This window comes from Cetorhinus maximus, chromosome 3 (assembly GCF_964194155.1).
Source record: "Cetorhinus maximus chromosome 3, sCetMax3.hap1.1, whole genome shotgun sequence".
In the NCBI taxonomy this organism is placed as follows: Eukaryota; Metazoa; Chordata; class Chondrichthyes; order Lamniformes; family Cetorhinidae; genus Cetorhinus; species Cetorhinus maximus.
Window position 1 is genome coordinate 168,129,319 of NC_135881.1, and position 17,613 is coordinate 168,146,931.

General features: G+C 39.6%; 1 protein-coding gene across 4 annotated transcripts in view; it reads left to right on the forward strand.

Moving 5' to 3' along the window:
- The window catches only part of LOC144679016 (F-actin-uncapping protein LRRC16A-like), a 431,407-nt gene extending 414,530 nt beyond the window's left edge, over window positions 1-16,877 (forward strand). For all 4 annotated transcript variants that reach the window (XM_078539233.1, XM_078539234.1, XM_078539236.1 and 1 more), the window contains 4 exons: window positions 1,571-1,774; window positions 3,672-3,815; window positions 5,012-5,164; window positions 15,667-16,877. In XM_078539233.1, coding sequence (XP_078395359.1) covers window positions 1,571-1,774; window positions 3,672-3,815; window positions 5,012-5,164; window positions 15,667-15,875 — 710 coding nt within the window. In that variant the 3' untranslated portion in view covers window positions 15,876-16,877. The remainder of the gene's footprint in view (window positions 1-1,570; window positions 1,775-3,671; window positions 3,816-5,011; window positions 5,165-15,666) is intronic.
- The last annotated feature ends 736 nt before the right edge of the window (window positions 16,878-17,613 follow it).

Consider the following 17,613-nt stretch of genomic DNA (forward strand, 5'->3'; position numbering starts at 1 on the left):
GCATCCTGAAAAAAGTAGATGGGTGCTAATTTTTCAAATACAATTTTTGTGCTTTATCTTTTTAAGAAAAGGACAGTCAAGTGATTAAAAATGATATTGGCATTGTTGGTAACAACAAAAATGTGTAATATAAGGTTGCAATTATAACATACATGTATGTAGAAGCACGTACGTTGGATTCTCAGGCTGCATGCTGACCACTTGTATTCAGTGAGAGGATTGAGGAAACTATTATGACCATTAGAATTAAGCTTATTTTAAGTCCTCATCTACATGCAGGTGAGGAGCTAAAATCTACTGTCAATTTCTAACAGCAAAACCTTGAAGGCCATAGAAGAACCAATAGTGAAGAGGAGGTGGACATTACTGCAGCTCCAACATAGAAGTATTTATCTAAAAAAGGTGCAGCAAATAGAGAATTTTTCAAGTTGGCCTTTCACCCAATGCTTGTGAATCCAGTTGTTTCTGCTGAGTTTTTCCAGGTATTTTTGCTTTGTTCCAGTTGGTAATCCTACCTGGAGTCACGTAATTGGTAATTGTGAGAAAATTTGGTCAGAATACGGAATATATCCATTAACAGGCACAGAAAGCAACGCAGGGGTTGGATTCAGCTGTGCTCCCAGTCATGGCTGCAGTCCTCTCAAATGCATTGGCAATTTGAATTAATTTTTCTAGATATATCAATGTTAGTGAGGCTCATAAACATAATGGCCCAATTTTGCTATCATAATAATGGGGAGGCTGTCATCATTCGCTACTATTCTGACAGCACTGGAGTTTACACATGCAGAACTTATTGTGGAAATCTGAGAGTTCCTGTCAGATTAACCCTGTTGTTCCAGAGGAGGTGCTGTTGCAGTCCTTGCCAATAGACATGAAATACTGTAATAGCATGAATTTTAGAGTACTTATCCACTAATTACGTACTAAAGATGCCTGAAAAAGTTAGAGTTGCTGCATTTTGGGGACAATTGAGCTTTTAATGTACAATAAGTGATAATTACTGCTGAACATCCTGTCTCACCCTGAAAAAACAATTTTGTAAGCGTGGAACCTCATTCCCTTGGAAGAAAGTTAATGCTGCAGACTTTTAATAAGTTTTTTTTAAATTCTTCTCTTTGTCTCTCTTATTTCTCTCCTTAGACCTATCTGCATTTCTTCATTTTGCATCCTGTACATGATCTTGATATGTTACTTCCTGCCCTTTTTGGGTTTGTAATCTGTGTGTCTCTGATGTATTCTAAAACTTTGTGTTGGGAGTCGCAGAAGCAGTGTTCATGAAAACCCTCGCCCTTTGATGCTAAACGTCTGACCTGCTATTGAGTAATTTAACCTTTGGGCAACTTTGGAGTCTGGTGTTTTTATAATATTTATAAAACAAATCATTGTCTCCTGGGTCAGAAAAGGCACAAATTGTTTAAGACTTTGGCATTATCCAACACAATCCATATCACAGATTTTTGTTTTGTTTTTAAAAGAGCATGCATTTTCCAATCTACAGTACCGTTTTTTACTTGAATGCTTTCTTAGAATTACATTCTTTTCCATACTTTTTGTCTCATTATGCTAGCCAAGGGCCAGAAAATCCAAAAAGGGGATCCCAGCTTGACTTCACCAGAGAAACTTACAAAACCTGAACCAAAGACTGAAACAGTGAAACCGAAGAGTTCCTCCACCACGCCTACCAGTCCAAAAATGCCACCTCAAATTCTCAAGCCCAGCAGTGTGGGACGTCCAAGTGTTCCTCAAAAGCCTAGGCCCAGCTGGAGCACAGGTAAGTACAAGTTGTGTCATTAATCCCTGAACTAAAGATTTGGGGATCCAAAGAGAAGATTTTATGAAAATAGATGAGCAAACCTGTGGTTACTCATATGTTTCAAATGAGTTTCATATGTACTCATATGGTTACTCATTAATAGTTGAATGTTCAAGAAATTATTTGACCAAATGGAATGCATTTGAGAGAAGTAAAGAAAGCGGATACAGTCCACTATTGCTGACAATCTGGTGTCTTTGGAACAGGTAATATTAGAAGTTGGATAATAGCCTTGGGATTCAAATCTCCAAAAACGGACACAAGTACAGAGGGGTGAAAGAGCTGTCACCGGGCCATTATCATTCATCTTCTGTTGATTGACTCAAAGGCCACCAGCTGGAATAGGTCTCCTACTATGTTATTGGCTAATGCCTTAAGGTCAGAAAAGAGGCGAATAGGGGGAAAAAAATAGCGCAGCCAACCTGTTCACCCTTGTGTGGTGGACCTGAAATCATAATTTTCATCTCCTTATTGACAACCCAAGTAGACCTGTACAACATTGGCGAGTCCCAAAATGCACATCCTGCCTCCAGTTGCTTCCTGAAAATTACATTTTGGCATTGGAAAGAACATACAGAATTGCAGCAGGACAGTTCTGTAACAAAAGTTACTGAACCAAGAGAAGAAATTGTCACAGGCGGAATGTATGTGCTCTCTTGCTGCCCATAATCATTATGTTTTCTATGGAAAGATGTGTGCCTTTTACTTTTAGAGCATGTATTCCAATTAAATAGTTCATCAGCAAGCTTTTGAGTTTAGAAATAAAGGCTATTTATTCTCACACAGTTAATCTGAATTAACGCAATATCCCACACTCGGTTTCACGCGTGCGCGCGCACACACCAAAGATTGGATACAGATACACATTTACAGATTACAGTAATTTTAGTCTCTTATTTACGATTTCTGGTCCCCCATGTGGCAGGCCTGTGGTTTCATGAATGGATTTGATGAGTTTAAAGTTGAAGTGAGGGTTATGTAAAGCGGAGGGTTCACAGGTTACAGGGTTTCTTGTAGCCGAACATCTGAGAGGTTGGTTCTCAGATGAACTTTGAAATTGGGACGTTTTCAAAATGCTGGTAAATGGAGTGGAAGATTCTGAAAGAAACTGCTGCTCCAAACACCGGCTGTTCCTCTCCTGTGTTTGCTGCTGACAGGCCCACTTGTGAGCCTATGAGCAGCAACTGTGGAAGAGAAGCAGTCTCTGCTTGGGGGAACAGCAACACCGGTGGCAGGGAATGTGCTCCGGACAAAGAGGCATTGGCGGGAAATGGGCATGGAGGGGGGGGAAGAGAGAGAGAGGAGAGAGAGAGAGAGGCTGGCTGCCTGGACAGGTGGGGGAGGAAGATGCTGGCATCCAGGCTGGATCAGATGGGGGAGGAAGAGGCTGGCGGCCGGGCCGGGTGGGGGTGGAAGTGGAAGAGGCTGGTCGCCAGGCCAGGCCAGTGATCCAGATAAACAGACTCCTGTGCCTCTGACACTCAAATGATGATCTTTATTAATTACCCTTTTTTAAATGATCAATTTATTGTTCTGACATTGCTTTATTTTTGCTCTGCAAGTTGTTTCCTTTCTTCATACCTCAACTTTATTTTGAAATTCATGTTTAATGTGTTATTTTTCTGAAACTTGCTCATCCATCCCTTAAGTGAGAAAAAATGGAAACGTGTCCCCCAAGTGAAAAGGTTGGGCAAGCCTGGTTTAAACCATTTGTAAATTTGACCCATAATCTGTTGAAAAGGGGTTCATTGAGATTACTGGATGCACAATAATAGTTTACCTCAAGACACTGCTATTACTGTTTGAGGGAAAAACAACATTAACAAAAGCGATGTTTTTGTTATTCCTTTTATAGAGGAAAACCCAGAATCATCATCAGGTCACATTTCCCCCAAAATTGCTATGGTCCCACCTGTTCTTCGTCGAATGCCATCAGATAAAGATGGACAGAGCAGTCCACCTTTCAGTGGACCCAACAACTGGTCATCTCCACATGAAGGTAGGCTGACACTGCTTCATTGTAAGGCATTGGAGACTTAGAGAAATTCTGAAGTTAAAGAGGAGGGAGGGCTGCTTAGAATACTTTACTGAAGTGTCAACGAACAATACAGCAGACAGTTAACTCTTCAAACTGTATTAGCAGGTCTGTGACCTTACCAGTATCCCAAATGAACCAGGCCAGATATTCTCCTGCCAAATTAGTAGAACAACTCTCAGTATTGAGTTTTTTGAATGTTAAGGCACACTTGTGTATAGAAAACATGAAAAAAAAACATACTTCTGCAATTTATCAAAAATCCACTAGCTTGTCCTACCTAGTACTGGTCGGAGATTGGTAGGGCTTCAATACTTGTTGGTTTGAAGAGTTGTAAATTGGTGGCGTACAATAGCAAAGTTTATAAAAAGGTTTGATAGTAAAAGGTTTGATGTACAAATATAAATTCCTTGCATTTACGCTTAATTCTATATTTGCCAATAGTACATACCTTTTTAGTTATTGCAATTGTGCGAACCCCTCCAATGTGTAAACCACCTTGTGTGCATTTTGCATATTCAAAACATGCAATTAGAATAGTCACAAAATGTGTCTCTCATCATGTATTTCCATCTGTTTGTCTCCATAAACCGAAGCAAAAGTAAATTTACAAAAGAAACAAAGTCTGTAATGGAGCTCATCATTTCTGCACTAGGACTTCTTGTGATGTTTTGTGATGATTAACAATCTAATTTGCATCAAGCAAGATTTTATGCATTTAAATGTCAAAACAACTCTAATTCAGTAGTGTCAGTCATCTACGCAAATGTGTCTACATTGTTTTAAGCTTTTGGAACAGTATTTAAGCTGAGAGGAGCAAAATTATTTCATGACACCATTGAATACTGATGTCCAGAAGGTGGGCAGCATATATCTCATTGAGACTAGGAAAGCTTATTCTGGCAAACCAGAAAGAGGAGCTTTCAGTTTCCTAAAATATAATCTAATTCTGTTTATTTAAATTTATCTTTAACATTCAAAACAAGAAACAGAAAACCCATCTTTACGCATTCTCAAATGGGAAAATTTCTGGACATGCAATAAGACTTAGTGAGCTAAAGGTCAATGAATACCTTCTTCAGGTTTATTTTGTGTTGCTCCATTATGCATTGAATGTGTGTATGAAGTAAAGATTAAAAAGTGCCCTTTTTCCCTGGTAGAGCTATTTGGACTTGATAATAGAGCTGACACAGAACATGATTCTGAAATGGCAAAAAATGGAGCACGTGTCAAAAGAACACTGAGGCAATCATCAACTGGCGCAGTGAATGATGCAAGCGAGATTGAGCGCAAGAAATCACAGCCAATAACTGGTCAGAATTTTTGCCTTCCTGGAGTGGTGGTGGGTGAAGTTGGCACCAGCAAGTATACAATTTATTTAAAGACATTCATCCGCACTAATGACAAGTGCAAAAATGGAGTAAAAATTACAGAACATTTACCTATAGTACCTAATTGTGTTACTAGATCTAGTATAGTTGCATTTTCACATTGAAACCCTAGAAACAAGAATTGGGCTCATGTAGAATGATGTAAAGTGCAAACCAGAAAACATGAGCACATATGCTGAAGAAGCATATATCTGTCTTTGGTTTTAAAAACTGTTAATTCTGTCTCTCAAAAATGACGCACTTTCCATGATTATTGAGTTTCTACTTGCATCTTGGTCACCCAGTGCACTGCAAGTCTGGAGGAAACTGTTCTGGGTTACTGCACAATGGCTTTAAGACATTTGGATTGTTGCTTTTGATTCAGTGCAATAAAGGAGTCCTGTTTACAAAAGACGGATATATACCATCTGTTCATGAGTGGCATGGACCATGACCACACATTTTTGTTATTGGATTGCTATAAATTTGCTGGTGCCATTTTTATGCTTGGAGGCAGATCTTGTAACTGAAAGCTGTAGTATCTCATTCCCTGTCTCATGTTAATTTTCAGAATCAAGCAACTTGTGGAATTTATGTATTGAGGATTCCATTATAACCAAGACTTGTGATGAATCCAGATAAAATTAGCATTCTTTTTAAACATTTGGAATTATTAGAGAAAATAAGTTATTTTGTTGGGTTAAGTCTAAGTTTCTAAAAGAGCCAGGGATAGGGATGCTACAATTGCAAAAGCTTTGCTTTGATGTTAGTTCCTATAGTGGCGGTGATGGCTTTATTTGGTTTTTGGTTGAAGAAAATTTTTCAGATTTCACTAAGGCGTTTGCCACTAACATTTGTATGTCATAATTTAACTTTTCATTTCATTCATTTCCTTTGTGATCACCATGTAAACATAGACTGTGTGCTGTATTTCCTGAATATATTAATTCAGGCTGATTAATGAACTTACTGCAAGATAAGTTTAATCAGTTTGGGAATAGAGCTGTTTAATTTGCTGCCACTTTGGTATATCTGCATCTTTCCTGTGTGTATAAACTTTTCGTCTTCTATAACTTTGAAACATTTGACCTCTGTGAATGTAAAGAGATTGGGTAACATTTAATGAAGGCTACTGTAATTTACACAATTCCTTGCTCAGAAGAGGCTAAAGTATTGATTGATCACTTCTTGGAATTGTGGGCATTTTTGTCGATGTTAATCTATCTGATCCTTAAGTTTCCAATTTAGCTCAGATTGTGATGATAGTTTGCTGGATTTCGTTCATTTTAAAAAAAATTTTGTTCCACTTGTAGGAACAGGGATAGGGCATTCAGTCCCTTAAACCTGCTCCGTCATGCAGATAGATCACCTATGCCATAATTCCATTTATTTGCCTTAGCTCCGTATCCGTTCATATCTTTACTTAACAAAAACTCACCTTAATGTATTGATTCCTTGCTGGGTTACGGTTCCATGCAAACTAGGCAACCTTTGCCCAGGTGTGTTGTATCCATGTGTGAGTATTGACTGTGCATGTCAACACAATATTCAATTGTAGAAGAAGGAAGGTGGGAGGGTGCAAGGGCAGAGGAGAGGGGTGGGCATCTATTCCTCACTCAACGTCAACACATTCAAGCACATAGCCAGGTTCATTGGGTAGTGATGGAGAGCAGGAACCAAGGCTGATTTCCTGCTACCCAACTTGGGTCATTTGAGACCAACTGCAGCATGCCCACTGACTCTGACTAAAACCAGCCAACTCAGGATAAACTAGGGTTCTGATCTATAGGATTTGCCTGCTAATTGGGTAAACTCATCAGGAAAGCCAAATGCCAAAGCTTTTAATAATTGTGAAGCTTAGGACTGAAGTAAAAATAGATGTGAAGGACCAATTTGAGCAAGTTGCTGGTTCATCTACAAACATTGATCAGCATCTTAAAAAAAAACATTTTAATTCTTGTATTTTCGACCTCTGCATAAAAATAGATACAGGCAGGGAAGGAGTCACTTAAAAAAGTGAAATTTAAGAAAAACGGTCAGATAACCATCTCCATTCTGCTGTTGTAAAATTGCTGGCTACTTCATACCATCTGTTCTTTTACTCCCTTTGCTGCCAGTGCTTGCTATTGATTACATCATAGATACAAGCAGAATTAGGCCATTCATCCCCTTGAGCCTGCTCCGCTATGCAATAAGATCTTGTCTGATCTGTTTGTGTTTAGAATTCTACATTCCCCATATAATCTTAGATTCTTGTTAGGCAAGGGAGTCAATCTACCTCCGCCTTAAAAATATTCAATGACTCCGCTTCAACTGCCTTCTGAGGCAGAGAGTTCCAAAGTTGCACAACCCTCTGAGAGAAAAAAAATTCTCCTCCTCCACCTAAAAAGACAACCCCTCATTTTAAAACAGTGTCCCCTTGTTCTGGACATCATCCAAGAAGGTTGGTCAGAGTTTTTTTTTATTTATTCGTTCACTGGACATGGGCATCACTGGCTAGGCCAGCATTTATTGCCCATCCCTAATTGCCCTTGAGAAGGTGGTGGCAAGCCACCTTCTTGAACCACTTCAGTCCATGTGGTGTAGGTACACCCACAGTGCTGTTAGGAAGGGAGTTCCAGGATTTTGACCCAGTGACAGTGAAGGAGTGGCGATTTAGTTCTGAGCCAGGATGGTGTGTAGCTTGGAGGGGAATTTGCAGGTGGCAGTGTTCCCATACACCTGCAGCCCTTGTCCTTCTAGGCGATAGAGGTTGTGGGTTTGGAAGGAGCCTTGGAGAGTTGTTGTAGTGCATCTTATACACTACTGCCACTGTGCATCGGTGGTGGAGGGAGTGAATGTTTATTGTGGTGAATGGGATGCCAATCATGCGGGCTGCTTTGGCCTGGATGATTTCGAGCTTCTTGTGTTGTTGGAGCTGCACTCACCCAGCCAAGTGCAGAGTATTCCATCACACTCTTGACCTGTACTTTGTAGATTGTGGATAGGCTTTGGAAAATCAGGAGATGAGTTACTCGCCACAGAATTCCCAGCCTCAGACCTGCTCTTGTACACACTGTATTAATATGGCTCATCCAGGATTCAGTGATGACAATGCCATTGAATGTCAAGGGGCGATGGTTAGATTCTTTCTTGTTGGAGATGATCATTGCCTCGCATTTGTGTGGTGCAAATATTGTTACTTATCAGCCCAAGCCTGAATGTTGTCCAGGTCTTGCTGCATATGGACATGGACTGCTTCAGTATCTTGAGGAGTCATGAATGGTGCTGAACATTGTGCAATCATCCCCAATTCTGACCTTATGATGCCAGGAAGGTGATTGCTGGAACAGCTGAAGATGGTATGCATGATATCTAGGTTCTGAATTTCTTCCTAGAATATTTCAGAATCTATAGAAGTTCTTTCTTTAAATTACAGGGGAAAAAAGTGTATGCACACAAACATTCTGAAGTCACTGCACAGTTTCCTCACAGGGTATGTACTGGAGAATGTATTGACTGAGTTTGATTGTTGGTGTGTTTGTGCTCACACAGGGAACAGTTGGCTCTGAGAGGAGGGCAGGATATTTTAGTGACAGTACCTGGGATTGAATTAGATTAGGAGAGTGTCAAGGGTTCATTCTGCATAACAAATTAATCTTGTAGAGATGGCTCCTTTTTTGGGGATTTTGAAATTTGGATTGTCGTCACAGTATAGATTGGCCCATTCTTCTCTCTTTTAAGGCTGGCCTGAGTGTGTGAAAGGTGTGAGGCTTCTAGGAAGTGTCTCAGTGCTGGGTAGCATTTTCATTCACATGTTTGTTCTGAGTTAAATTGATGCTGCAGCTAACGGAGAATTGCTCTAGCCTAAATAGTGGTTAGACCCAGTAGCTTGGGATAGTTCTACAAGAACTGTGGGACAGTGAGTAGTATGTCTTTATCATTTATCCTTCTACAACAATTGGAATGTAATTTGTAAAACATCAATGATGTGCAATATGCTGCATGAATAAACTTTATTTTGATGCATGTGGCAGTTATGAGTATTGAACTCCTTGCCTTTTCCTGTTCCTCCCCATCTGGTGGCCTGGGATTGCATCTTGTCAATTGCGTTCCCAGGTCCCCTTTGAGCTTTGTGTTTTCATCATTTGAAGATGAAATTGGTACTCAGATTGAAGATCTGTTTTGAAGGTGTTTTTCAGGGACTGTAGGTATAGTTCCAGAACCATCCGGTTAAGCCAGTCAGGAATAATCTTTTTGCATTGCTTTTTGACGTAGCCATCGAGCTTCTGGCAGAAACCTTAGAAATGGTTAGTACAAGTTAGGAGGCTGAGCATATAATATCATTATATGATAATGAAAATATCCACATTATGTAACTTACTACTCCACCTAATTGCTCAACATTTTCCATATCAAACAGGGCATTTCATATACATCCACAGGTTCTGCTACCTCTTTGCATGGTCAGTTTTTTACTTCAAACACATAGACATAATATTAACTAACACACTCGATGACTTACACAAAAGAAACTTTTCTCCATACTCATCCCACCACAGTAATGGGCTTTGGAAAGGTGAAAGAACTTGCCCAAATCACCCTTGAAGAAAAGCAAACATAACAAAAATGAATACATTTACCTGCGAACTTCTAGCTGTTCCAGTTGCTAGCAGGTAAGGTAGTCAGTTAATGGGAGTCAAATGGTATATGGGGTAGGCAGGGAAGTCAAGGCCACAATTGGATCATCCATGGTCTTCTCGAGCCTTCGCCGCCATTTGATGGGCCGAATGGTCTACCCTGTTCATAATTTATATGTTCGTATGTTGTCACCTATCGACGCCAAGATGATGATAGACCCTTTTCCAAGTTGCTCTGGACAATTGAGAATCTGTGAATACATCTCAAATACATGCAATTCCCTAACCATGCTGGAAGGTCCAACTTTCCCAATTTCATTAAGGATTCTTTTGTAACCTAGAATCTGGCCTTTCTTCTGAATATGGGACTAGGTATAGAGGCTGAAAGCTCATAGTTAATTCCACGAGGATGATGTGCACTTTGTAGATCACCTTACTAGCAAAACACATAAAGCTCAAAAAAGGTTTATTCCACCTTGAAAATCTCTGTACCCTCCTGAATCTGGCTCTGTAGAGGATTCCTAGTTGCATTAACAGTGGATTCCGAACCTGACACAAGGCTGGGACAGTTCTTACATGGAAACAAATTATGATTGTCTATCAGAAGTCAAGAAATTGCACCTCATGCAAACCCGATGTACAAATATATATCCTCTGGGACTCAGCAACACACCAAAACCTCTGACATTGAGTAGCTTTTGAGTTTTATGTTTTGCTTCAAAATTTTGATTCTGTCTCTTAGCAATAAGACCATAAGACATAGGAGCAGAAATTAGGCCATTCGGCCCATCGAGTCTGCTCTGCCATTCAATCATGGCTGATAAGTTTCTCAAAATGGCAGCTCTTTGTTTCAGCATTGCATCAAATATCATGACCTCCATTCTAAGTAAGTAATTTAGTGACACCAAACTATGTTGGCTCCCATTGTCATGTGACTTAAATGTGAAACATACTTCAAGTGTAGCATGAGGAATTTATATGACTGACCCATTCATTGTAGCTACAAAAATGTAGCAGCTACTTTGCTCCAGATACAGAGACCTCTGCACATTCAAGACAGGAAATCAAATGTTAGCATGGAGGGTTTCTGAGAACAGCCCACAAAGTTGCAGTAATCGGTATTATTTCCAGCCTCCAGGAAAGCTTCTACCCTGGTGACTTATGTCACCAAGTAAATATCCCCGATCCTGGGGCTACTCAAGTTATTTGGCTGCATGAGTACAGGGATAATTGGGCAGGGAGGAGTCCTGGGAACAGGAAAATTTGCCTTGTTTTATCTACCAGTTCAACCCATAAGTGTTTTGCCAGCAATTGTGTTCATACCTACATTTGCCATTTGTAAGAGGCTTGCTCCAGTACACCTGAGAATATGCCTTGCTGCTGTATTTGCCTATTGCCTCTGGCAAGTATGGTGACAAGGTTGCAAATTATTGGCAAGCCCTTTGAACCCATGGCTTGCAGTGATTATTTTCTCCAAATTATTTTTTACTCCGCTGGCTTGCATATTAAGCACGTGAATAGGGGAATTCTTCAGTTCCAACCTTCCTTTCTGCCTATGATTTTATGGTATATTGAAAACAATTTCAGGAAAACCTTGAAATGGTATTTTAACTACTATCTCCCATTTCTTCCATCTCCAGGAAGAGCTATTAGGTTGATGCATAATGGATGGTTGCTTATTATAGTGATGAGACAAAGGACTATCATTCGTCCAGGAAATTGTTCATTGGCTTCTGAAACAAGATGTTGGAAAGCTTATTTCTAAACAATATTTAGCAATATAAATGTAGAATGCATCCTCTTGTAATCTACCAACAAAATTAAGAGTCACTTTGCTCATGCGATGGCAGCTACTTAAACCAGTTGCACGATTCCTCTTTAGATTAGATCTAGTCCAGAAACATGGCCCATTTTATTTGTTTTCACCAAGCATCACTGTCTTAATGTTAACATTTTACTGGCCTAAGAATATGCACCCCCATCTGCCACTACACTTTGGTACTAAGGAACTTGCATTTCTGCAGCACTTTTCACATTCTCAGGATTTCCCAGAGTACTTTTAAGTTGATGAATTACTTTTTTTAAGTTGCAGTCATTGTAGTTTTGTACACAAATGTAACCTCCAATCTGGGCACAACAACTAAGTGATAAATGCTCCATGTTTTCTTGGGACCTGGAACATACTCCCTACATAAATCAACCTAAAATGTTGCAGAGAGGCGGAAGATTGGGCAAGACCTGGAAATATCAAATCTCCACCCAGAAGAGCTGGCAGAAAATTTTCCACTAGTGCCTATTACCATATCTTCCTCAATACTCCCTTTCTGTCTTTCCTGTCACAGAAAGGAGGCATCTCGGGTGGGCTTGTGGCTCAGCTCAATGGTAGCATGTATGACTCCAGATCAGAAGGTTGCATGTTAAAATCATGTGAGGCTCACGGCGTTTCACTGTAGCTCAAGTTCCTGGATTCCGATAACAGAACGCCTAAAAAATATCAATGGGATTAGACAAAATCAACATGGATTTATGAAAGGGAATTAATGTTTGAAAAACCTACTGGAGTTCTTTGAGGACAAATAGATAAGTGAGAACCATGGAATGTTGTGTATTTGGATTTTCAGGAAGCTTTTGATAAAGTCCCACTTAAGAGCTTAGTGTGTAAAATTAAAGCACTTGGGTAATATATTAGCATGGATTGAGAATTGGTTAGCAGACAGAAAACAGAGTAGGAATAAATGGGTCTTTTTCAGAGTTGCAGGCAATGACAAGTGGGGTACCGTAGGGGTCAGTGCTCAGGCACCAGTCATTCACAATATATATATCAATGATTTGGATGAGGGAACAAAATGTCACATTTCCAAGTTTGCTGATGACACAAAACTTGGTGGGAATGTGAGCAATGAGGAGGGTGTTAAGAGGCTTCAAGGCGATTTAGGCAGGTTTAGTGAGTGGACAAATACATGGGAGATGGAGTATAACGTGGATAAGTGTGAAATTATCCACTTTGGTAAGAAAAACAGAATGGCAGAGTATTATTTAAACGGTAATAGATTGGGAAATGTTGATTTGCAAAGGGACCTGGCTGTCCTTGTACACCAATCACTGAAAGCAAGCATGCAGATGTAGCAAACAGTTAGGAAAGCAAATGTATGTTGGCCTTCATTGTGAGAGGACTTGAGTATAGGAGCAAGGATGTCTCACTGCAGCTGTACAGGGCATTGGTGAGACCACACCTGGAGTGTTGTGTGCAGCTTTGGTCTCCCTATCCAAGAAAGGATATACTTGCCAGAGAGGAAGTGCAGCGAAGGTTCACCAGACTGATTCCTGGGATGGCCGTATGAGGAGAGATTGGGCTGACTAGGAGTTTAGAAGAAAGAGAGGAGATCTCATTGAAACATATAAGATTCTGACCGGGATGGACAGACTGGATGCAGGGATGATACTTCCTCTGACTGGGGTGTCTAGAACAAGGGACCACAGTCTCAGGAGGCGAGGTAGACCACTTAGGGCTGAGATGAGGAGAAGCTTCTTCACTCAGAGGGTGGTGAACCTATGGAATTCTCTACACAGCAGGCTGTGGAGGCACAGTCACTGAATATATTTAAAAAGAAAATAGATTTTTAGACCTTAAAGGTGTCAAGGGCTATGGGGCGAGCACAGGAGTATGGCATTGAGGTGGAGGATCAGCCATGATTGTATTGAATGGCGGAGAAGCTAGAAAGACCGAATGAGCCACTGCTCCTATTTTCTACGTTTCTAAGTTGCACTCATTATAGCATCGGCAGCCATCAATAATATTGAAATTGACTGATTCCTGATACTCCAACAGGGTCAGGAATGAAGCTCGGTGGCATAACAAGATTCCTACTACATCGCACCACCTGTGGTGTAGGAGGTCTGAGAGTTTATATCTCCAATCCTCCTTCCAAGGAAGCTCTGAAAAGAAGAATGTTATCACCGGCACTGAGAGAACTCCCTGCTGTTCTGTGAATTATACCACAAGATCTTTTATACCCATTTGAACAGCACACAGCTGATTGACCCAAAATTTCATACAGAAGATTTTGCCTTTGATCCTGCTGCACTCCTTTAGTTAAATTACCTGTTACATTAAATTATCTGTTTGAGTCCTGGAATAGGGTTTTAATCACAATCATGACCATCTGGCTCTCCTGGTAGATCCCTAACTGTAGATAGAGCTTGAACCTCAGCCAAAGAAAAATGTAACGTATAACAAATAATCTGTTATTTCCAGCAGCAGTAAGTGACCATATCACAATATTTTTACAGTGCAGAAAGAGGCCACTCAGCCCATCGAGTCTGCAATGACTCTCTGAAAGAGCATTCCATCTAGTCCCACTCCCCTGCCTTATCCCCATAACTTTGCACATTTTGTAAGACAAGAGTGAATAAGGATGTGGAACCAAGGAGGGTAAATGGAGTTGAGATACAGATTGGCCATGATCTAGTTGAATGGCAGTCAGGCTTGAGGGTTGCCCACTCATGTTACTGTGCTCCGAAACGAGTTGATGATTCAGAGGTAAAAACTGCACAAATGCTCCAATTTGTTTGAGTTCTGTTATAATTCATAAGGCAACTGTAGTGAAGATAAGGCACGTTATTCTTCATACAGCATATTGTGTATTTTAATTTTTCAACCATGCACATATATGGCCGAAAAAAATTGAAGCAGCAGAGGCTGAAAATACACACCCGATCAGCATTTTAACAAAGAAAGTACCCAGGTTAACATTTTGGGTATCGATCCTTCATCCAGGAACTCCCATCAAAATAGATGTTTCGATCCAAAATATTAAACCATCATTTTTTGTTTCAGATGCTTTGTGTTTTCAGCATTGGCATTTTGAAGAGAGCACATATATTATTTTGATTGTCATTGCTTAAATTTTCATTGTTCTCTGACTACACATACTTTGTGTTTTTATTTATTTCATATCCTTGATGCATTATTGCAATTTATATTTGAGGCATGAGAAGTAACTGCCATTATGAATTTACCAGAACTCTACCCTTCCTAGGAGGCTGGTTCACACCATGACATGCTACCATCTCCCACTATCACAAGCTTATTGAAGGGAAGCTGCGAGTATAAATCTGGTATTTTAAATGGAATGGGATATGACAGAAATATCTAAAGCTGCTGCCTCATTCCACCTGGTGGCAGTCACTTTGGAGCACGTGTCTGATCCAGCCCTTCTGATGGGTAATGGTCTGTTTATAATTGTGAGCCTAAGGAGAGAGCTATCAAATGTTTTATTACATATTCTTATTATTTTTGGCCATTATAATCCATGAGTGAATCAACAGTTACAGAGTAACAAGGTTAATTGCCAGCTTCTAGAATCCTCCCCATCAGGTTTGAAAGTGCCTCCCGATTAATGATTTTTGCCTATAAGTTCTTCAAATGCACAATGGTTTCGTTTAGTTTGCATCTGGAGAAATGTGTTGTCATTAGTATCAAGCGGATTTGTGTTCCTTGTACACTGCATGATCATGGAAAAGTTACAGGTTTGAATTGACTTAACAGATTGTCTTTCCAGCATTTGAACTTCAGCCACTGAATAGTGTTTTTGTTTTTGTATTGCATAGTTTGGCAAGAATATATTCCAAAACTTCAGTTGCTTTAGGGCATGGCTTTATAACCATCTCTGTCTTTCAGACTAAGTTTCAACGTAAAACTCAATGTTCTGAAAAGGTTCTCATGAACTATTTCTGACTCCATGTACCTGTTGTGTCTTCTGTTTTATCTGTTTTGATGTATTTTAAAATAATCTTTTCCTCTTCACTGTTATTAAAAATCACCAGTACGCCAAAGTTCTGTGTCGGAAACAAGTTCCAGGCAAAACCCACGCTCCGAAGAAAGTAAACTAGGCCGATTTTCTGAGGATCAAGAGTTGCGAGGGAAGGAGAAAATGCCCAAGAGAGAGCGACAGCATTCAAAAATGGAGGGGAAGAATGGCAGCAAGTCCAGCGATTCTGGAGAGGAAGGAGACAAAGACTACATATTTGTATAGAGGCTTTTGGGTCGGGAGGTTATGCAGCACAAGAACACACAGTGATACCAAGCAATCAGGGTGTAAAGATGATCTGAGATGTTTCTATTCACCAGCCAACCCTCAAATTAATACTTTATAAAAACTGGAAAATGACATTTAGATTCCTGGCTTTTAAAACAATCATTTTAACAAAAAAAAAAATTGATTCTTTAAAAGGTTGTTTATTACATTTATTTACTGCATGCACAATATTTTTCTTTTATCCCTGTGATTCCGATCTCTTCCCTTCATCATTCTTCCCTGCTTCCTGCCTCTGACAAGTTAACATTCCTTTTTTTTAAGTTTTGCTACCATGCCTGCAAAAGTTTGCAATTTTTCTCATGTACTGAAATACTGTAAAGCAGCTGTGTGGAATACATGCCTTGTACAAAGATATTGTAAACCAAGCAACCAAACTGGAAACTTTTAGGGTCGGCTTCTATACGATGGATAGCACATTTACGGATGTAATCCTGTGTGCTTGTGTGTGTGTCAGATGTGCACGCAAGATGTAATCCTGTATGCAATTGAGCAAAGTAATGATACTAATGGAGCACACTAAATAAATACATTTGTATAATTTATTATAAATAAAAAGAGGAGCTTGGATAAGGGTTTGTAATCTTCTAGCAGGGCATCTTTTGTCCTCCAGGTGTACAAATAGTCCATTTCAGATTACTAAATCTGTTTTCACAAACATTGCCATAAGCACAATGAGCAAGAATGTTTGGGGATGGTGGATCCATCATGTGGGGTGTAACTTTTAGCAGTTTCATGCTAATGGACTGTTGGAACAGGGAAGTTTATTTTTATGTTAATCATTAGGCTAACTGATGATCTGTTTATCTACCCGCTTTTACATCTGAAATGGTTTAATCATTATGCCTTCCAGTGGCATATATTGCTCACTGTAAGCTAATTCCAGTGTAGAGGGGATTTCTTTCTGTATATATTTGTACCAATAAAGAGAATGATTCTACAGTTCTGTTGCCATTGCATTAATGCACTCTGTTGCAGTTCAGCACTATGTGTTGCATTGGTTTTGTCTTTGTATTGCAATGAAGGTGATTATGGACACAACATTTAATCACAATGAACAAAATGCAGCTGCGGAATTGAACAGTAAACAACAGGAATGGCACCTATTCATTTTGAGACTAAAATTGAAAATTACTTGTGAATAATTTGCTGTGTATATATTTTATCCTTCTAATTTGCACTTGTAAATTCATATGCATTATGGTTTTGGGTAATTTTGCACTATTTTCCCACTAATTATTCTGCATTTCTTCTCATCTAAAATCTACATCCTTACACCTTTTCCTCTTGCAGAATGTGGATCCGAAGGGCAGCAATGATTCCAGTTGTGGAATTTACTCCTTCAGTTAAGCAGATAGCTTGTGCAAAAGCCACTGATTCCATAGCCAGAACTAAACAAACCTGTTGTTAAAATCAGGGAGATGAAGAGAATTAAAAACTAATAGACTGAGATTTACAACACAATGGGAGGCTATTCATCTCACTGTCTCTGTGTTGGATTATTTCAACCTTTTTCCATAGAAAAGATTTGGAAATGAGTTACCTTTAAGTAATGTTCTTTAAAGTGTAATTAAAACACTCGAGAAGCTTCACAGCATTCAGGACAAAGCAACCCGCTTGATTGGCACCCCATCAACTACCTTAAATATTTATTCTCTCCACTTCTGGCGCAGAATGA